General features: G+C 44.6%; 2 protein-coding genes across 3 annotated transcripts in view; both read right to left on the reverse strand.

Moving 5' to 3' along the window:
* Positions 1-1,874: 1,874 nt before the first annotated feature.
* Positions 1,875-23,052, reverse strand: part of LOC147662719 (uncharacterized) — a 44,122-nt gene continuing 22,944 nt past the window's right edge. For both annotated transcript variants that reach the window (XM_086950948.1, XM_086950947.1), the window contains exon 4: positions 1,875-4,449. In XM_086950948.1, coding sequence (XP_086807074.1) covers positions 2,276-3,757 — 1,482 coding nt within the window. In that variant the 5' untranslated portion in view covers positions 3,758-4,449 and the 3' untranslated portion in view covers positions 1,875-2,275. The remainder of the gene's footprint in view (positions 4,450-23,052) is intronic.
* The window catches only part of LOC147662720 (uncharacterized), an 86,746-nt gene continuing 77,669 nt past the window's right edge, over positions 13,976-23,052 (reverse strand). The window contains 3 exon segments of the mRNA XM_086950934.1: positions 13,976-14,235; positions 14,238-14,261; positions 14,264-14,728. Of these exon segments, the coding sequence (XP_086807060.1) occupies positions 13,976-14,235; positions 14,238-14,261; positions 14,264-14,728 (749 nt within the window).

The raw sequence follows: 23,052 nt of genomic DNA on the forward strand, positions 1-23,052 counted from the left end.
GACACCGTGTCAAACGCGGCACTAAGATCCAATAGGATCAGTGCCGCCGTTTGACCTAGGTCCAACATTTTCCTGATGTTCTCGACCACTGCTAGAAGAGCCGTTTCGGTACTGTGACCCGCACGGAACCCATTCTGCGAATTATCCAGTATTTTCGCTTCCTGCAGATGGAGTGACAGGATGCGGTTAGCATGAGATTCTGCTAGTTTCGCTAGCCAAGGAAGCAGGGAAATCGGCCGATAATGTTCCGATTTAGTGGGGTCGAGGGCCGGTTTTTTTAAAATAGGAATGATGGTAGCCTGCTTCCAAGCACTAGGCACACAGCCGGTGTTAAAAGACAGCTCAATGAGACTGTGCATTGCCGGGTAGCAGCACTCTTGTACTCTCAAGGGCCAAAGCCTTCAATGCCCTATCCACCTTAATATATCCTTAATATCGAAAAAAGAGAACTCTGTACATGGGTCGTCTCCTTTGGTACCCCACAAAATTCAATTGGCGGTATTTTCTTTAATTTCGCCCACTCTGTAGTTTCACTCACCTCTGTTCCTCGGCTGAACGCTGCACGCTGACCGACTGCTATTTGCCAAAACAGAGTCCAAGGCTTCCTGCTTCAGTCCTTTGCTCCCCCACACTACAAACTACAAGTTCCTTTCATCGCAATTCACTATTTTCCGCGCTCTTATAAGCTTCTAGTTTTTCCGGTACCCTGCACGGTACCTCCTCGGTATTCACGGCGTTTCGCGTTTTTTTTTTTTGAAGCCTTCAACGCTGTTCTCCGCTCCACAATCCGATCTGGTCCGAGAGTGCCGGTCACGTGGTCACGTTGAGCAGCGTTGAGCAGCGTAATGCAGCGCAGCAGGGAATCAGAGCTGTAGCCTTCCCACTTTAGGAGTAAAACAAAATAATATGTTGGGCAACTGTGTGAAAAATGCCAGCAACTCAGCAAACTTTAGGTGGTTTTAGAGGACCTCCTGTTGCCCCTCTGAAGACACAGGGATAGCCAGGTCACTAAATATGGTGGACGGTAGTCCAACGGGGTAGTGGAAGTTGTTACGCCTGTTCCTCTGGCAGACTGTTGGCCACCTGTCAAACTATAAATGAGCAGGACAGTCTTCAAATGTAGCTCAAAATAGAAACATCACTAAAGAAAGACGGGCTGGATTCAGGGCACTCTATCAAAAATGCAAGAAAGCGTTATACCAGCCATAACAATGGTCCACCCACCAGCCCTCTTTAGAGTTGGAAGGATTGTCAGCCGTTGATCGGAAATCCCATTGGGTCCATCAATGGAAAACTTCTTCGAAAGAAGAAAGGGATCTTGAAGAAAACCCATCAGACATTATTAAAGCAGCGCTGTATAAGAACCCTAAAAAAAAAAGACAATATTGTATTTCACAAATTCATGTTTAAATACCTTGTATGGCAGACTGCTTTCAAGTACTCAACAGTCTGTGGTATTTTTATGGATTATTAACAAGAGGAGTGCCAGGATACAGACACATTTTAGTTTTCCTAAATTAATCAGCTATTGATTGGGTAAAAACGACTGAATTAAGTTCCTAAAACAGAAGTGAAGGCCAGATCTCAGTATTACTGGTAGTACTTCTCTCTTCATTAACACAGAAGGAGCAATAGTACCATCTCAAGCAAGCAACTGCTTCTCATTCTGAGAGATGGCATACTCGCGAGAGTTGTCCCCCCTAATACCACCTGTGCCAGACTCCCTTCTGAAAGCATACATGCTATCGAGATTTGACGGCTCGATTGCCAAATAAAGTAGGCTCCTTGCTGACATCACAAATTATCTTTATAGTTTAGGGAATTAATCACATTTAAGATCTCCTTCTATACACTCAGCAGTCAAATACCATGAATTCAAATAAATGTGTTGTTTTATTACATATCTAAAAGCATACATTTCGTATTAGTATGTAAAATCTAGTCATCACTGTGTACATTTCATAGCCTCATGATTGTTCTTGCTGTATCATAATTCAGTTCATGTTAACATTAAAGTAAATTGGGTTTGAGCCTGATACACACCTCTGAAGTCAGATTTTTTAAAGGCTCTTGGATGTCCATACATGGGTGGTGTTTGGATGTTTCGTTATGTATAATTAATACAGATCTATAAAGTATAGGGTTTCAAATTTATTATGCCACCAATGGCCGTAAAAACCACTTGTTCCTAAATATAAATTCTCCAGTTTAGAACTTGTTGCTGTTAACATGAAAGTACAGTGAGTAGGACCCTGGAGCAATTCCTTGTACTGTGTTATGTATACGGATGGGTGTGCTGAAGAGCAGTCTCATTGCGGATCCTCACTCGCTGGGTGGTGATGGTTTTTCCCGTGTGTGTTCGCTGGTGTCTTCGAAGGGTTGATAACAGACTGAAGCTCTTCACACATTCAGTGCAATGGTATGGTTTTTCCCCTGTGTGTGTTCGCTGGTGGCCCTGGAGGGTTGATAAATGACTGAATTTCTTCACACATTTATTGCAATGGTATGGTTTATCCCCAGTGTGTGTTCGATTATGTCTTTCTAGGGCTGTTGAACCACTAAAGCTCTTTACACATTCACTGCACTGGAATGGCTTTTCCCCTGTGTGAGTTCGCTGATGACTCCTGAGATTTGAGGAATCACTAAAACTACTTCCACATTCACTGCAATGGTATGGTTTTTCCCCAGTGTGTGTTCGCTGATGTTTTTGGAGATGTGATAACTGACTGAAGCTCTTCACACATTCACTGCACTTGAATGGTTTTTCCCCTGTGTGTTTCTGCTGATGAATCCTGAGAGCTGAGGAATCACTAAAACGACTTCCACATTCACTGCAATGGTATGGTTTTTCCCCAGTATGTGTTCGCTGATGTCGTTGTAGGTGTGATAACCGATGGAAGCTCTTCCCACATTCACTACACTTAAATTGTTTTTCCCCTGTGTGTGTTCGCTTATGAATCCTGAGATTTGAGGAATAATTAAAACTAGTACCACATTCATTGCAATTGTATGGTTTTTCCCCTGTGTGTGTTCGTTTATGTATTTGGAGGTCTAATAACCGACTGAATTTCTTCAGACATTCACTGCAGTGGTATGCTTTTACCCCCGTATGTGTTAGCTGATGTCTTTGGAGTTGGGATAACCTTCCGAAGCACTTCACACATTCAGTGCAATGGAATGGTTTTTCTCCTGTGTGTGTTTGCTGATGTCTTTGAAGAATTGATGACCGACTGAATGTCTTCTCACATTCATTGCAATGGTATGGTTTTTCCCCAGTGTGTGTTCGCTGATGGCTTTGGAGATGTGAAAACTGACTGAAGCTCTTCACACATTCAGTGCAATGGTATGGTTTTTCCCCAGTATGTGTTCGCTGATGTCTTTGGAGTAGTGATAACTGACTGAAGCTCTTCACACATTCAGTGCAATGGTATGGTTTTTCCCCAGTATGTGTTCGCTGATGTCTTTGGAGTAGTGATAACGGACTGAAGCTCTTCACACATTCACTGCAATGGTATGGGTTTTCCCCAGTATGTGTTCGCTGATGATCTTTTAGGAGTCCTAACTGACTAAAGTTCTTCACACATTCATTGCTATTGCACGTTGCTTCTCCTGTGGGTGTTTGCTGATGGTTCTTTAGTAGTGATGACAAACTAAAGCTCTTGCTGCATTTGTTTGATTCTTCTTCCTTGGTTAGTGTATCTGGGTCGGGTTTATATTTGTCTGCATCCCATGACTGCATTTTCTGAAGAGCTAACATGGTTGATAAAGCACTTGTGTTATTCTCACGTTCCCTGTATGTGTGTGGTATTTTGGATGCTTAAATTCAAATCTCACAATGACATTTTTTTTAACTTTTGGCGAGTAAAGATTCTTTGTAGGTGGGTATGTCTTTAGATTGCATAATGGTTTTGCATGTTTACGGGAAAAGATTAGTCTTTCTTCTGGTCGATGCAAATTGGTATAGTCTGTTGTAGATCAAATACCCTCTTTTTCCTTTATCCTTCAGTTGTCTGGCTTCACTCTATTGTGCTTTATTCTTGCTCCTGTGGTTTGGCCAGAAAGAGTTTACTATACACCTAGAGCACTGAATGGTGCTCTGCCATCATTACAGGAAGCGGAGCAATGCTGAATTCACCTCACAGCAATCCAATGATCAGAGCTGGTGTTGGACGCCTGTTTATACAGGAGGTAGTTTGTCAGTGTTGTTGCCTTAATTTTCAAGAGGTCATTCTTTATCCTGTTGTGTGGAGGTGCACAGCTCAGACTCTTGCATCCATTGAAGTTCTCTTGACTCCTTCCAGGATCTATCAGTTTATGTTCAAGTTCCTCAGTCTCTGACTGTGCAGATCTTTCCCTCAATATTGGAGCTAAGTTTTTCTAACCTCTTTTATTAGATTTGCCCAATTACTTTCATTATTCACAATCAATTGTGCATTCAAGGCTGGTTTCCTGTTGGATGTAAAGAGATTTAAAATTACTAAATGGAAATGTAAGAGAATGTGAATACACAATATTGAACTAGTTGTAAAAGACTTCTCTTCTTTACCATTTTTGAAAGTTACCAAGAGAGATTTCATCAAACACAGATATTCAACTAAATCTTCTATTGAACATGTCACTCTTTCTTACTTCAGGAAAAGAGGTGATTTTTTTTCCAGTGTTCTCAGAGTAACTTAGTACAGAAAGAGCACACATGGAGTTTCCACTCGCTAGAGGTACAGCTTTAGGAAGATGCACATGGCCAAGATTTTATTTAGGCAAGAAACAGTTCCCTTGGCCCAAATGAAATCAAAATATAATAGTCAAACGAACACTGAAATTATTTTTGTACAATATACAAGTCTACCTCATTGTTGCATTTTATTTAAATATTAAAAAGATTTTTGCAAAGAATCTTCATTCCATAATGTAAAAAGATTAAAAACACATCATATTACACAATGTATACAAAGAAAAACAATTCTCCCTTCCCACAAGTGATTCTATTGTACAGAATTATACAATAATTTCCGTAACAAATTCTAATTATGACCAGCATAAAAAGAAAAAGATAAATCGCGTGGCCATAAGGAGCAATGAGCCACGCTGCTCTATGCCGATTGTGGCTAATGCGGCCACGTGACTGTAAGGACCAATATTAAGACACAGTATTCTGTTTATAAGGAAATAGTCCGCACGACATAGGAGATCAAGATTGCCGTGCATCTGATGTCAAGTACAACGTGTTTTTCGCCAAACTAAAAGGTACAAAATAGGACATAGGTGCTAAATAATTAGAGGTAGTCAATAGAGAGAGTAAGCGCTAATATTAAGCCTCTGTATATTCGCTTGCAGATCATATAGCTAAACGACGGCCAATTTGTAAAAACCGCGCATCAGGACGCCGAAGAAACAGAGAGGGTACTTTCTTCATAGGCGCACAGGAACACGACCTAAGGTAACTTTTTTTTAGTGCCCGATAACGGGCGTCCGCCGTTTGAACAAACTATATTTTCAAACAGAGCACAACCCAGTGACACCTTTACATGGTTCTTTTTCTGACAGTTGCGACATGGTATTGACCATAGCAGGATACGAAGATTAGTAGTAATATTCCCTAAAGTGCAACCGATAAGAACGATTAATAGCATTAGGCGGACATTAATCAAATTGCAGGGCACTGATTGGAGGCCATTTTTTCCTTTCATATATCCTTCCCGATATAGATTACCAACCGATGTGGGCATATCAAGTAAAACACTGCAATTTTATAAACAACGCTGTGACCAAATTCAGAAGGTGAGAATAGGTTGTGTATAGTTTAGGTCAGGATGGATATATCAATATAGCTGTACACAGAGTACAAATGTAATATAGAGATAAGTGTGGCTAAACAATGTCTACAGAGGGAGAGGGGTGCGTTAAAGTTAAGTAGTATAAAATATGGTTCATTCCCTCTTGAACAATAATTATACAAAAGGTAAAAGTCAAGATAGTAAGAAATACTTGAGAGCCTTTGCATATGAAACCTAATATGCAATAATTGTTGGGGCAGGCCGAATGTCTAAAGGATGATGATAATATGATGGGATTGTTTTTGGTTAAAAAGGAACACAACCATGATTCTGGAAAAACGGTATGCATAAAGAACAAGGAGGGATTAAGAAAGAAGGGCACATTATTTAAACAGCTTTAGAAAGTGCCATGTATGCCCTCTTGTACCAAACCTGATCACAAAGGAATAAAGACTGCAATTGAGAGAATTGAAAGAAGCATTGTTACAGGTAACTGAATATGTAAAAAACTTTGAAGATGAAAGTTGATTGTTGGAATCATTGTCATATTATGATGGGATTTTCTGATTATATGTGTTTGTTCTGTATACGATTAAAGACATAACATTGTGGAATATAAGAACAGAAGACAAAAAGTTTTGGTCTTGATAAAGATGGCATTATAATTTGGATACCATCAAAACGCGTCGACGCTGGGGTGAACATAATTCAAGGATTGACCAAATCTAGTTGAATGTTGATGGGATCAAAACATTGACTAGGGGGTTTCAGAATCCATTTTTGAACGTGTATGAGTATTTGACAAGGGGTCACGTCATACTGTTTTGTCTCTTTTCTTTTTATGCTGGTCATAATTAGAATTTATTACAGAAATTATTGTATCATTCTTTGTGTTACAATAGGAACACTTGTGGGATGGGAGAATTGTTTCTTTGTATAAATTGTGTAACATGCTGTGTTTTTAATCTTTTTACATTATGGAATGAAGATTCTATGAAAAAAATCTTTTTAATTTTTAAATAAAATGCAATAATGAGATAGTACTTGTATACTGAACAACAATTATTTCAGTGGCACCTGATATTTTACATTGTGATCAGAGTGGCTTTGTTAAGGGCGGTCAGCTATATGAGCTGACTTATGATCTGATAGGGGCTATCGATATGGCAACAACTGATGCCCTTCCACTGGCGGTTCTCACGCTTGACGCCACCAAGGCCTTCGACAGGGTAAATTGGTTGTACCTGTCGGTGGCCTTGGCCAAGTTTAACATCGGTGAGGGTTTTCACCAGGCTGTTACCCTTTTGTACCAGAGCCCTACAGCTTGTGTCCTGGTCAATGGAGAATTATCGTACCCCTTTACCATCACAAGGGGGACACGGCAGGGGTGCCCACTCTCCCCTCTCTTATTCGATTTATATCTATAACCCTTCGCCCAGCGGTTGAGGGAGGACATAAATATTAAACCCTTTTTCTACAGGGGATGTTCTTATCTTTTCATCAGAGATAGGCACTGCGTTTCCTGCAGTAATCAAGGCAGCTCCGGATTTTGGCAAAATCTCAGGGTATGAGATTAATGCCTCAAAAAATGAGATGATGGTATGGAATGACGACGATTGTGATACTGGTATACAGTCTGGTACTAGTTTGCGCTACCTAGGCCTTAATGTTGTTAAGAACATTAATCAAATTGCCATAACTAACTTTGCTGCTGTTGCAAAGGACTGTCGCAAACTTATGCGATCATGGGCACAACTTCCTTTATCTTTATTAGGGAGAGTCAATCTGGCCAAAATGACCATTTGACCTAAAGTTTCTTTTTTATTTAATACCATTCCTCTATATTTTGATCCTTCTTTATTAGTAAAATTACAGGGGGATATTACTTCTTTTATCTGGGATAAACATATCCCTAGAATTGCATGGAAGAAACTTAGGCGGCGATGGGAGAAAGGTGGTTTAGCAGCTCCGGATCTGCAAATCTATGCATGGGCGTTCCAACTTTTCCATGCCCGAATGCTGTTAAAGATGCCTACAGACTCCGGCTTTGGGAGCATGTTTTCAGCATTGCTTAAAGGGGAAGGAGTAGCTCAGTTAGGCTTTCTGTTTAAATTTGGGGACCCCAAGTTTTTCAAGAAGGTCAAACTGAGGGTCTTCCAGGGGATGGCAAAAACTTGGGCTAAAGTAAGGACATCAATAAAGTTGGGGTACTTTTCTAGGAGTTCACCTCTTTAGGATCTTCCTGATAGTCCTGGGTGGCTAGGAGACAGCTTAGTTATTCCCTTAAAGGAAGCCAGGTTGGAGGTTTGGGGTGATCTGTTTACGGAAGGGTGCTTGCTCCCATGGGAGTGTTTAAAGAATAAAGTGGGTCCAAATCTCTCGAGGTTTAAATATATGCAGATTGGTAGCTGGGCCCATTCCTACATCTCCCGGCCCTCCCGTCCACTTGGTGGCTACAGTCAGTTGGTCTCCCTATTATTAGACAAACCTCCGGCCAAAAAGGAGATTTCCTTATGGTACAATCTGATTCAGGAAGAAGTGGATGGTGACTTTCAGCTACCCGGGTTGTGGTGGGGTTCCCTACTCATCGGGCGCACTGTACAAGATCTGTGGCTTACATCGTGCAAGGTTTTGTGGGACATCGTAAAGCCTGCATGGTTACGCAAGAACCACCTTTTTACTCTGCATAGAGCATATTACTCCCCACAATGACTGTAAAAATTCTCTCAAGGAAACCCAGTGGCTTGTGCCAGGTGTGGCTTGGTAGCTGCCTCAGATGCTCACATGTTTTTTGAATGCCCCTGTTTGGCTCCATTTTGGGACGCTATAAGTAAGACACTTACTGCTTCGTTGGGCTTTCAAGTGGTAATAGACCTCTCCCTGGTAATCTTTGGGGTCTTAGATGGAGTCCGGAGCCTGGCCAAAAGTTTGCTGTTCTCTTCCATCCTACTTCCCAGAAGGGAAATATGCAAAAAACGGAAAGACCCCCTACCACCTTCTCTTAATGATTGGCCTACCTCAGTCTTGCAGATGTCTAGGCTCGATCTGGCCAGGGCTGGAAGTCAAGATAAAAGAGCCTTCTGGTACTTGTTGAATTGGGTCCACTGAGTAGGCCGTTTGGCGCCCCCCCCACCCCCCCCCGGGTCCGATGATTAAGCAGCTATGGTTTAATCTTCCAGTAATGCCTTTTCCGGTTGGAGTTCCAGTGATTAATGGCAGTAATGGTCACCCTGCGTTATATCTCTCACCTTAGGTTTCTCTGGTGATGGCCTCTGGAGGAACGCGTCACTGCTGAGGGAAGTTTGTACTCCACGTTAGATAATCTCTGCCAGTTTTTATGCTGTGACAGCGTGTCGTGCTTCCATCGGTGCCTAATCTTGAAACCATGGTGGTAAATGAGGACCAAAAAAAAAATGTTTTTACATTTATTTCAGAGTTTGTTTGACTATTATATTTTGATTTCAATTGGGCGAAGGGAACTGTTTCTTGCCTAGGTTTAGTACCTCACTTCCCTAGACATTACTAAGGGGTCCCTCTCTCATTTTTTGACAAGATTTTATTTAAAAAAGGAGGGATTGTGGAAAAAGAGATGGATCAGGATGTGCTGCTGTCACTTCAGTTTCAGGAAATGTATAAGAACGGTAACCCTTTCAAGAACCATATGACAAAGAAAACTCTTCAGGAAGTATATAATATAGGTAATGCTTCAGGAAGTATATAACAAATGTAGCTCCATTCACACTTGACAAAACATGCCAGTTCCCACTGAAGCAGCTGAAGTTCCAACTCTTGTCTTTACTTTTCTGTTTGTTAAGTTATCTTTGCCACTTACCCGGGTTGGTTCAAGTGTTTGATGGAAGATTGCATCATTTATTACAGAGATTCCATCACAGCCAGTAATATACCTGCGAGATCTCTGCTGCCAATATGTGTCTGCTTTTTATCTTTTTTTACCTTACCATGGTATCTGACAATGTTTTGTGTTTGGTGCCAGCATGCTTCTCTGTTGTTGGGGGGAGCATTGGCAAAGTGGGACAAGATGCCTGTTGCGTGAGCCACAGCAGATCCAAGGTTCATTTGCTATCAGTCCATAATCTTAAACTAAGATTCCCTTTCCAGTGCCTCTGGGTCTACAGTTACTTCTAGGCCCCTTTCCTGTAATGCTGGTTCTCTCTGTTGCAACATTGGTTGCGGACCTGGATTGATTTGGATTTTAGCAGACTGGTTATTGCATCACAAATGTGACAGATATCCCAGTCCATCGTACTACAATTGTCACTGGATTAAATGCACTACTAATATGGTGGGCGGGATACTCGTCATGCTTGTGATGAAGTAACCTGTCCACCAAAATCTAAATGAGACCCTTGGTGTACATAGTGTCCAGTGTCTTTTAAGTGTCTGCCCAAGCAGAGACCACCATCCAACCATCCCCCTTTCAGCTAGTCACTGGTAGGTCAATTCCGAAGCCAATACCTCAGAGCAGAACCAAACTAAGCGCAGAATTCAGCTACAAGGCCTTAGGTAATGAAATGTATCTATATCTGTCTGAACTGACCAGAACTTGCAGACTCCGCTCTCAACAGGTTACCCAAAGTGCTCGACTGACCTGCCCCTGCTGTTTTTGCTGTATTTAGAGTGTTTTTGTCGTTCTGTATTGCCCGTTTTATTGTAAGTGTATTTTCCTTCCTGTATTTTGCCGCCGTTTGTCCTCCCTCCCTGCTTCCCGCCACCGCCGCTAACCCCGCCCCTTTAGCTTTCTGTACCCTCCCCGCTCCCGCCTCCCAGCTGCTCCGCCCCCCCGCGCACTTGGCCATATATGGCGACCGTGCGACGCAGGTGAGTGAGACCTAGTTCTAGGACACCCCCGCGCCGCACGGCCACCAGCTGCTGCGTGACCTGAATCCTGAAGTCAATTGGGTGGTAATGATGGAACACAACACTGCCTGGCTTCCTTGAATTTGAAATACACTCCAGGCATTTTTATCAACAGTTGGCATTAATGAGGACAATCACTTCCCTGGAGCTGCTGGGGGTTAACAGTTATTTGTGGTTTTCAGAGCTGCCTCACTCATGGTACCCTCGAGATAGAGAGCGTCAGCCTGAATCACGCTGGGTGCTTTTGTCCTAGACTCGCATTTATTTTACCTTTTCATGAGACATTCAAGAGTTTCTAATTCCATCAACGTGTCTCCTGCCGACAAAGTAGTAATGAGTGAAACTGATTTTCTTTTAGAAAGTCTGATTCATCTTCATTTGTTTTCTACAGTTTGTAATCCAGACACTATAGGTGGTCCATGGGCAGTTCCATGCAACTGCTCTGGGGCAGTCAGCCAAACCTGCTGCAGACGTGTTATGCAGCGCAGAGACTATACTGATCTGATCGAACTAACTAGATACTACCACCGGCAACCACTTCGACACCTCACAATGAAAAGGAGATATGGGATGCTTTTAACAAAGTCCATTCCAGAAGATATCTCAACATATCAATACCCTTTCATCTATGGCTGCTCAGGACCATTAACTTTAAACAGTAGACATAGTATCTCAGAATGGACGACTCAGTGCTGTAACCACCAAAGTGGGATTATGAACAAAAGAAATAGCAGAAATGGACCTGCAGAGCGATGAAAACCAAAATAGCGTGCATATCTTTCACACCTCCGAATCCATCAGACTGATTAGCACTGTGTCTCATTGCACAATGAGCTGCACACACCCCAGTCAGAGGTCCACAAACACAAAATGGAAACACTTCCCACATAGAATCAAAACAAATACAACACCCTTCCAACCACACACCCTACACATAATGTAGCTTGCTACTCATGTATGCAAGCACTTCAGTGCTCCATATAGGGGTAGTAAGCCCTCTATAAATATAACAATACAATACAATCAAGACAGCTCCAGCCCCTCATCGCCTGTCTTTTTGGCTCTGCCCCTTTAGCTCCTGCCTCCTTGCAGCCGTACATTTAGATCATCCCTTCTTGCATCTAAGCCTTTAACTCCTAAATTATTGGTTCTTATCGTCTGCATCCAACTGTTGAGTGATTACCTCCTAATCCCATCCCTTTTGCTATTTCCTCTTTTGTATCTTTCCCTTGTGTACTCGCCTTCTTGTATCCATTCCTTGATTTTACAAAACATGCTTGATTCATGTATATGATTCAGAAAAGGGGGTGGTGATGAACAGAGTGTCTGAATTAAGCAGACCACTCTTACCCAGTCCAAAGATCAGGGCTTGATCCATCACCGTTATTTATCTCACTGCACCATCCCAGCTCAGAACCTGGCTATATGCAAATCAGTCTGTCCCTGGCCCAGTGCACTCAGATGTGAGTCCCTTGCTCATTGCACCATCAGGATTCAAGCAAGCCGGGCCGAAGACGGCTGAAATGCCAGAAACCGGTCCCCGGTAGCTTGTTTCCTTCCCAGTATAAGAATTGGCTTGGTAGTTTGGTCTGCCCTGTTCCCATGATGCACTGGGCCAGGGTCAGACTAATTTGCATATAGCCAAGTTCTGAGCTGGGATGGTGCAGTGAGCTAAAAAACGGTGCTGGATCAAGCCCTGATCTTTGGACTGGGTAAGAGTGGTCTGCTTAATTCAGACACTCTGTTCATCACCACCCCCCTTTTCTGAATGATTTATGTATATTGCTGGACTGGTGATTGTTTTATTTTGCACTTTGAAAGTATTTGCCCTTTTTCCTTTGCTTTACCAACTATAGTTGCAGCCAAAGAGAGCTGCACACTACTTTTTACAGATCTAATTCAACAGCACAGCCTCAGAGGGTGGCACACTGGTTTTACACAGCACCAGACACAATGTTGCAAAATTCCAACCAAGGTCTCTAAGGAAGAATCTCCGCTTTCAACAGTTTTACAAATTTGGAGAAACTGGTCAAATAGGGCTCTTTAAAAAACAACTGGAATCCTTGAAGGATAAATTGGTGGAAGAGGTTATCCCAGAAGGACTAAAGAAGGTGAAGAAGAGGCCAAGAATCATAGACAACCTCCTGATCCCTAATGCATGAGAAAGAGATGAAAGCATGGCCGTGGTTCTCATGTATAATCCATTAGCAAATTGTACTAAACGGATTATCAAAATAAATTATAGAATTTTGAAGGTTGATGAGAAGAATCTATCACTGTAACCATCTGTTTGAACAGAGGTCAGAACCTCAACAACCCTCACAACAATGACCAACATACCTGGGGCAGTTGGTGTAAGTACATCAGACCGTCCGCCCTACTTATGGTAGGCATTCTGACCTACTTGCTTCTCTTCAGGAACATTATGTAAAGACTGGCTGTCTCAAACAGAAAAAAATAGGAAAAATGACCTAGACTCCCTTGTAGAAAGCTCTCAGCGTATCAAGTACATTATTTATTGGTTTTACAAAAAGCAAACTCTCGCTTTAGGAGTAAAACAAAAAAGTCTGCTGAGCATCTCAAGCAAAGAACCGCCTCCCACTCTGAGAGAAGGCACACTGGTGACAATAGTCTCTTCTGATACCACCTGCGACAGACTCCCTGCTGAAAGCAGTCATGCTATCAAGATTTGACCCCTCTATTGCCAAATAAACTAGGCTTCTTGCTGACATCACAAATTATCTTTATAGTTTAGGGAATTAATCACATTTAAGATCTCCTTCTATACACTCAGCAGTCAAATACCATGAATTCAAATACATTTGTTGTTTTATTACATATCTAAAAACATACATTTCTTATTAATATGTAAAATCTAGTCATCATTGTGTACATTTCATAGCATCATGATTGTTCTTGCTGTATCATAAACTAGTTCATGTTGATGTAAAAGTAAATCCTGGTACACACCTCTGTAGTGTGGTTTTTAAAGGCTTTTGTATGTCCATACATGGGTGGTGTTTGGATGTCTGGTTATGTATCATTAACCCTTTCGATGCTCATGACGAGCTCAGCTCGTCATGATGCACAGTTGAGCTGTGCTGATGACGAGCTGAGCTCGTCATGAATCATGCACTCAATCATTTTCCAGCACAGGGGGGGAAAATGCCTAGCAGCCAAGGTGTTAATACAGATCTATAAAGTATTGGGTTTCATATTTATTATGCCACTAATCGCCGTACAAACCACTTGTTCCTAAATATAAATTCTCCAGTTTAGAACTTGTTGCTATTAACGTGTAGTGTGTAACCGACTGAATTTCTTCACACATTCAGTGCAATGGTATAGTTTTTTCCCGTGTGTGTTTGCTGATGTCTCTGTAGGTTTGATAACTCACTGCACTGAAATGGCTTTTCCCCTGTGTGTCTTCGCTGAGGATTCCTGAGATTTGGGGAATCACTAAAACTACTTCCACATTCATTGCAATGGTATGGTTTTTCCCCAGTGTGTGTTGGATTATGTTTTTGTAGCTGTGATAACCCACTAAAGCTCTTTACACATTCACTGCACTGAAATGGCTTTCCCCTGTGTGTGTTCGCTGATGAATCAGAGACTTGAGGAATTACTAAAACTACTTCCACATTCATTGCAATGGTATGGTTTTTCCCCAGTATGTGTTCGCTGATGTGTTTGGAGACGTAATATTCGACTGAAGCTCTTCCCACATTCACTGCACTTGAATGGTTTTCTCCTGTGTGTTCGCTGATGAATCCTGAGACTTGAGGAATCACTAAAACTACTTCCACATTCACTGCAATGGTATGGTTTTTCCCCAGTATGTGTTCGCTGATGTGTTTGGAGACGTAATATTCGACTGAAGATCTTCCCACATTCACTGCACTTGAATGTCCCGAGAGTTGAGGAATCACTAAAACTAGTTCCAAATTCATTGCAATAGTATGGTATTTCCTCTGTGTGTGTTCGTTTATGTACTTTGAGGTCTAATAACGGACCAAATTTCTTCACACATTCACTGCAATGGTATGGTTTTTCTCCAGTATGTGTTCGCTGATGTGCTTGGAGATGTGATAACCGACTGAAGCTCTCGGCCACAGCCTCGTATACCTGTTGGGAGGACAGGCCAGGTGGCTCTCTATCGAGTCCAGTCTTGTAGGATGTGAAAGGCCTCGACACATATTTCCACTGCCTCACCCTTCATAATTATAGTCAGCTAACAGTAGTCTGGGTCACAGCCTGGCAGGCTGCTGTATTTCAAAATACACTCACTAACAACTCATAAAAAGCAAAATAAAAATAATTTATTATAGCTTAGATTCCGACCGCCACGTAAGCTGGCGCGCCACGTGCCCACGACCTCAGTTTAGCTGCATCAGTATGGCCAGCCCTCCCACGTACCATGCATGAGGCATTAGACTAACGCAGTTTAGTGTGGTGGTCCGCATCACCGCACTGAAATCCAAAGTCACTCATTATAGCGCCTTCTAAGCTGCTATAGTGCACCATGGCTGAGTGGCAATGCATGCTGTGCGCTGTTCCCCTCGCAGCTCTCTACTTTGTTACAATGTATTAGGACTGGACACACCACGGGCCGATACAACGCGGCATCACTGAGGAGTCACTACCCAATGGCTTCGCTACTTAGATACTTAAAATATAATTGTGAAGCCTTAAGACATTTTAATAAGTCGGGGGCTGACTCACGGGGTAACCCTGCAGTTCTGCCGGCCCGCACTACCCGTAGCGTTGAGAATGCGTGGCATTTCAGGAAGTGTTCACTGACACTTGTCAGTGTGTTGGGCAAATTAATGGTAGCTCAGGTCCTCTTTGCCGCTCGTACCACGGCATTGTGGATGCGGATCGATTCCCAGACCCAAAGTTGGCCACGCTTGACTTGCCATTTTGGTGAAGCTGGTCAGCATTGCGATATGCTCACCAACCAAGCGGTATGGTTTCTGTGAGTTACCATGTCACACACAGGCTGAGCCCACCAGCGCTGGCAATAGAGCTGATGCCAGTCCAAGTCAGCAGCGTGCCCCTCTGCCAGAGTGAGTACTGTCACCGCAACAAACACAAAGGAGTAGGAAAGTGGATAATAAAAGTTGGCACGTGCTCAGTGAGAAAAAACGGCCCTCACTCACAAAAAGTGACATGCTTCATCATCGGGCTTGCTTACTAACAACCTTGTGTTCTATAATGCCCTCTTGCCCCACGAGCACCTATGCTGCCTTGCATTGTATTTCTATTACCGTATTGCACTCTGTGTTACTGCTTAACCATTTATTTTGCTGCTAGAAGGGCATCTGCTTGCTTCATGTAAGGCCGCCGGCCATTTTGTTGTTGTTGTGTTGCCCTGCCCTGGTATCCACCCCGCTCCCGCCTTCCCAGCTGACCCTCCCTCCCACGAATACTACCTGCGCAGCTCTGACCATATCGCGCTGTGACCGTCCCTGCTCTCTGCAGACGAGGTCGCTCCCCCACGCTGCTACCTGACCTGCCTCGCCTCTGATTGGTATCGTAGCGCATCTCCGCTGCTTGCTGAGAGAGAAACTGACGATTAATATTGCTGCCTTGCATTGTATTTCTATTACCGTAATGCGCTGTGTGTTACTGCTTAACCATTTATTTTGCTGCTAGAAGGGCATCTGCTTGCAAGGCCGCTGGCCATTTTGTTGTTGTTGTTGTGTCGCCCTGCCCTTGTATCCACCCCGCTCCCGCCTTCCCAGCTGACGCTCCCTCGCCCCTCCCCCTCCACTATCCATTTATGACTTTGCGCGCAGCGTTCACACGCAGCGGTCGCGCCAAAGGTAAGCCCGTCTACGCCCGTCCGTGCCTGGACCGCGCCCAGCGCCTGTCCCCCTGGTCCCCGCCGCTCCCAACCCTCTAGAATCATATGATGCCGCTACTCTCCTCGCCCTCAACCCCGGACGTACACCACTATGCTGCGAAGCTACTCCAGGACGTACTCGCGGCCCATTCGCCTGCCTCTCCTTCAAGTTCAACTGCTTCAGGACCCTCACCAAATCCACATCCCCCAAACACAGCTCCGACTTTAACCGCCTAAAGTGCATCCTGCTCAACACCCGCTCGATCCACAGACACCCAACAGAACTCTGGGACCTACTCGACACTGCGTCACCTGACATCGCCTTCCTTACTGAAACATTGATGAACACCATAGCCATACCGGACACGTACAAGATTATCCGAAAAGACCGCACCAATCGAACAGGAGGAGGCATCGCCATCATCCACATGAACACCATCAAAATCACAACCAGCTCCGACGACAATCTTGCAACCGCCGAACATCTCCACTTTCAGATCCACACCGACCTTAGGACCACACTTAGAGGCACCCTCATCTACAGGCCTCCAGGTACCCGCACTCAATTCAGCGATGACATCACGGACTTCGTCAGCCCACACGCCCTCGCCTCCGAGAACTACATTCTTTTAGGAGACCTCAATTACCACCTTGAAAACAAACAAGACAGCAACACCACCACCCTTCTGGACAACCTGGCCAATCTCTGACTCAAACAACTTGTTGACACCCCCACCCACACAGCCGGACACACGCTCGACCCTATCTTCACCTCCAGCAAGCACATCTCCTTCGATCGCACTACAGCTCTCCATTGGACGGATCACAGCTGTGTTCACTTCAGCTACAAAACCACCCTGACCCACAACCGCCCACAACCTATTCCTCAGAGAAACTGGAACAAAATCACCTCCGACCAACTCCTCACATCACTCAACCAAAACCCTCCCACCCTCTCAATGGACCCAAACCAAGCGGCCACCAACCTCAGGCAATGGATTACCCACAGTGCTGACGAATTAGCACCCCTGAAAAAGCACCAGATGAAATCAGCAAGCAAAAAGGCTTCCTGTTCAATGACGAACTTAAAAAATCCAAGAAGCTATGCCACACCCTGGAAAAGATATGGAGAAAAAACCCAACCTCCGACAACATGGCCTCCCTCAAGACAGCCACCCGCAAACACCACCAACTGATTAGATCCGCCAAGAAATCAGCATTCAAGGATCGTCTCGTCAACAACACCCATAACAGCAAGGAACTCTTCAACATCGTCAAAGAATTCACCAACCCCACCGCAGCATCTAACGACATCACTCCCTCCCAAGACCTCTGCGACGCGTTATCCTCCTTCTTCTACAACAAAATTGCCGACATCCACAACAACTTCGAGAATACTCCCAGCGATCAACCCTTCCCACCCCCCTCAGATCCTACTCCGCCAACTAACAACCTCAGCGCCTGGAACCCAATCACCACTGAAGACACAATTCGCCTCATGAACTCAATCCACTCTGGCTCACCTACTGACCCCTGCCCCCACCACATCTTCAACAAAGCTGACTCCATCATGGCACCCCATCTCCGTGATGTCATCAACTGCTCGTTCAACTCTGCCACCTTTCCAGAAAGCTGGAAACACGCCAAACTCAGCGCCCTTCTGAAGAAACCCACAGCAGACCCCTCTGAACTTAAAAACTACCGACCCATATCCCTCCTCCCATTCCCGGCCAAAGTCATCGAGAAAGCCGTCAACAGACAGCTCGCCGCCTTCCTTGAATCCAACAACTCCCTTGATCCATCTCAATCCGGGTTTCGAGCCAAACACAGCACCGAAACAGCCCACATTGCAGCGACCGACGACATCCGAACACTCCTGGACAACGGAGAAACAGTGGCCCTCATCCTACTCGACCTATCCGCCGCTTTCGACACAGTCTGCCACAGCACCCTTATACATCCCCTCAGCAACATCGGCATACAAGGAAAAGCCTTGGACTGGATCATCTCATTCCTCGCTGTGAGAACTCAAAGAGTCCGACTTCCCCCATTCTACTCAGAGGCCACCGAAGTCATCTGCGGCGTACCTCAAGGATCCTCACTCAGTCCCACCCTCTTCAACGTCTACATGAGTCCTCTCGCCTCCATCGCGCGTCAACACAACCTCAACATCATCTCTTACGCCGACGACACCCAGTTAATCCTTTCCCTCACCAAAGACCCCAACACCGCCAAAACCAATCTTCACGAAGGCATGAAAGAAGTAGCCGAATGGATGAAACATAGCCGCCTAAAACTCAACTCAGACAAAACTGAGGTGCTCATCCTAGGATCTTCCCCCTCAGCTTGGGACGACTCTTGGTGGCCTTCCGTTCTGGGCACAGCACGCACACCCACAGACCATGCACGTAACCGTGGCTTCATTCTAGACTCCTCTCTCTCGATGTCCAGACAAGTCAACGCAGTCTTGTCGTCCTGCTTCAACGTACTTCGCATTCTCAAAAAGATCTTCCGCTGGATCCCCCTCGAGACAAGAAAGACTGTCACCCACGCACTGGTCACGAGTCGACTGGATTATGGTAACACTATACGCCGGAATCGCAGCAAAATTACAGAAAAAACTCCAGCGCATCCAAAACGCGTCAGCGAGACTCATATTAGACATACCTCGCCAAGATCACATCACCGGACATCTAAAAGACCTCCACTGGCTTCCCGTCAACAAAAGAATTACTTTCCGCCTTCTCACCCACGCACACAAAGCCCTCTACAATCTAGGACCCGAATGCCTCAACACTCGACTGTCCTTCTACAAACCCACCCGCCAACTAAGATCGTCCAATCAAGCCCTCGCCGCAGTCCCGTGCATCCGAAAATCCACCATGGGTGGCAGATCCTTCTCCTTCCTGGCTGCCAAGACCTGGAACTCACTCCCCACCCACCTCCGCCTTACTCAGAACCACATCTCCTTCAGAAAAGAACTTAAAACCTGGTTATTCGACAAATAATGAACCCCTTCCCCTAGCGCCTTGAGACCCTCTGGGTGAGTAGTGAGATATACAAATGCCCGAACTTGAACTGAATAAAACTAAATAATATATGAGAAATACTAACAACTATGTGGCTATAGAAAAAACTTGATGAAGGAAAACGTAGAAGAGACACGAGTTATTGCGAACCTTTGGAGTAAGAACACAGAAGTATCATTAGATGGCAGAAATACAATACAAGGTTTACTACACACTACCTAGAGGAACACCACACATTAAATGACCTATCCTGGGTGGTGCTGGACTAGCCCAGAATCAGACGATGTACAAGAGATAAAAAGATTGCTTCTAATGAGGGAACAGAAGTGGGTGTACAGACTAAAAAGCCATGTGGTGGGATTGACTGATGATATTCCTTGGAACACCCTGAATATATAAAGTTGACCACTATATAGACTCCAGTTTTGATTAGTGGCCCCCTTGGTAACTTGAGGAATAGACAAGAATGCAATAAAGTTATCTTTCCAATAACCTGTAAAAGAAATCACAGTATAGATCTGAAGATCAGACACCTGACGCCGTAGACGTTGAGATCATGTGACTCCTATGTCCCCCACGTGACCTGAACTTCTCCTGTCTTAGGGTAGGAGGAGGACCGCAACTCGCACCTCTATGGCGAGAGTTGGAGAATGTCCAGAAAGTGTACCCACCTTCAAGAAGTAAGGAGCTAGGGGTGGGGTCTGGGACGGAACATCTACAAGATGTGGACATAGATTACGGTACTGGGTGTGCAGTTACACCGACAAAGTAAATACGTGATCGCTTACTTTCATTATGACCATGTGTGGTGGTATACGCAAGTATATCGTGAACTGGAGCATTTCCACTGTAATTCAGGCATTCTTTCAACGGTTATGACCCTTACGACTGTAAGAAGTGGCACTATGAGTTGCATCCAGATTTATTGATTTTCCCTATTTATACATATCAAATAATCATGCCTATTTATAAAACCATTAGGTATGTGCTTAATCTCCTTATAGAGTTTGACTACACAGGGTCCCTCCCAACACCTCGCTAATTCAAGCGATTCGCTTGGTGAAACTCGGGGAGTGATATTTTCTTGCTCAGCATTAGTGGGTGCATTTGATTGAAATGGATTTCAGTGATGGCAAAAGCATTTTCCTGAGTGTTACGTGGTGTGAACACGGTTCCACGATGAGAATATTATACCTATAAGGTATTATGAACTTTGAGGTGGTGTGTGGATGTGGTGCAAAGAGGGAAGAAGCACCCAGGGGTTTCGATTTTCCACTCCCTATTACTTTGTGGAGGATCAAATGGTAATCTAGTAATAATTCTCTCCCCTCTGTGTGCTTTTCCCACAAATTACGAAGTGTGCGTGAAATAGGGAACCCCATGTTGGAAGGAATGCATTCCATAGATGCCCAAGCCAGGATCAGAGGGTACTATGTTTTGTGATCCGGAGTGTCCTGATGAAGGCCGAAGTGACCCAACACTGTGGGCATGAGTTAAAAGGCAGAAACATGTCAACACCATGGCAGTAAAGAGGGGTGAAGGCATCTTAATCTTCTCCTGTCACCACCTTCACATTTTAAAAACTAGCCAGATGATCCACATCCAAGCTAGTTTTAACTTTCACTAGCTGCACTTTTCTTCTATGATCCCAAATTGTCAGTGTTTGTATTGTTTTCCCCTCCCCTTTGCTCCACCCCAGGCGTTGGTCTGAAGAAGGGGTGATAGTAAGCAAGCCCAATGATGAAGCAGGTCACAATTTTAGGAGTGAGGGCAGTTTATTCTCACTGAGCATGTGCCACCTTTTATTATCCACTTCCCCACTCCATTGTGTGTGTTGCAGTCACAAATTGGGGAGGTCGGAGTAGGGATGTCACCTCTCCCCTCTTCAGGTTGTGTTAAAGTGAGTGCTGGCAGCATCAGTGTGTGTACAGTGGCACATGACCATTAGTCATGCAGGGGTGGTGTTGGTTGCACCACAGGCCCAGAAGTTTACAACGAGTTGTTGCAGGCTGGCCATGCATAGGGTCCGTCTGTTGCAGCAGCACCAGGGTTCCGAAGTAGAAGTAAGTACCTTAGAGCGAGCCAGTATTCATTAGTCTTCATTTAAACCTGTGTCATAACTGTGATTTGCTTTTAAAAGACTATCCATACATAGCTACCAAGTTTCAGATTGCTATGTGTGACATTTTCATATTTTCAGTGTAATTGTGAGTGACATTTCAATGACTATGAGGGACACTATCTCCGTCACCACTGACCAGAGTCACCGGCATGATGCAGATAGATATAAAATGAGCATTTGGGCGTGGCATTTCTTGAGACCAGTTGCGAGTAGCCCCGTAGCTTGTCCCTTTTTTCCTCAGTGAGTTGTTTGCTCTATGTTTCCTTCCATGTTCTACATTTGAATCACCTGGTATAATTCGGTCACAGAATTACATCCAGTGGCCAACCTACAGGTGGGCTTACTGGTGGGCTTTTAGTAGGGTATTTGTAACACAAAAAATAAAGGCATTTTTTGCTTCTAAAATCTTGAGTATCCCTCCAGAATCAGGTCTGTCGATATTTATGTTTCTGTTCATTGGTCAGCGCATTCTGCCATGTCGTCTTCCGTTAATTTCAACCTTCCTTGAAGCATGCCCTGGTACTTGTGTGCCCTTCCACTGTTTGGGTTGTGGGATCTATTTTTCCCTGCTCCCTTGGTGTCTGCTTACAAATCAATCACTCAATCAATCAATCAGGGAATTGTAAGTGCGCTACTCACCCGTGAGGGTCTCGAGGTGCTGAGGGGGGCGGGGGGATGGGAGCCTGCAGATCTGTTTAGCCGAAGAGCCAGGTCTTGAGGGTCTCCCTGAAGGTGTTCAGGGAGGGGCCGCGTCTGATGTCTGGCGGTAGCTCATTTCAGGTCTTGGCTGCAATGTGAGAGAAGGATCTTCCACCTGCTCTGGCTCTGTGGATAAGCGAGGTTTCTGCCAGTGCAAGGTTGGAAGATCGGAGGTTTCTTTTGGGTACGTGGAAGTTGATTCTGTCGTTGAGGATTTTGGGTCCGTTGTTGTGTAGGCATGAGTAAGGATTTTGAAAGTGACTCTTATCTCCACAGGGAGCCAGTGAAGACTTCGTAGGTATTGGCTGATGTGTTTGTGTCGGGGGTAGATGAGGAAGAGTCTGGCGGCGGTGTTCTGTATTGTCTGGAGTTTACGGATTACGGACTTGTTGATGCCAGCATAGAGTGCGTTTCCATAGTCCAGTCTGCTGGTGATGAGTGCATGGGTGACTGTCTTCCTTGACTCAGGGGGGATCCATTTGGATGAGAGATTAGTCGAGTACGATGCCAAACATCTTGGCGTGGTCTGAGGGGGTAGGTGGGCTTCCGAGGGCGGTTGGCCACCAGGTGCTGTCCCATGCAGAAGGGGTGGTACCGAGGACGAGGACTTCTGTCTTATCGGCATTGAGCTTCAGGCAGCTGTTGAACATCCAGAATTCAACGTCTTGCATTCCTTTCTGGAAGTTGATTTTGGCAGTACTGGGG

This window comes from Lissotriton vulgaris, unplaced genomic scaffold (genome assembly GCF_964263255.1).
Source record: "Lissotriton vulgaris unplaced genomic scaffold, aLisVul1.2 SCAFFOLD_211, whole genome shotgun sequence".
Lineage (NCBI taxonomy): Eukaryota > Metazoa > Chordata > Amphibia > Caudata > Salamandridae > Lissotriton > Lissotriton vulgaris.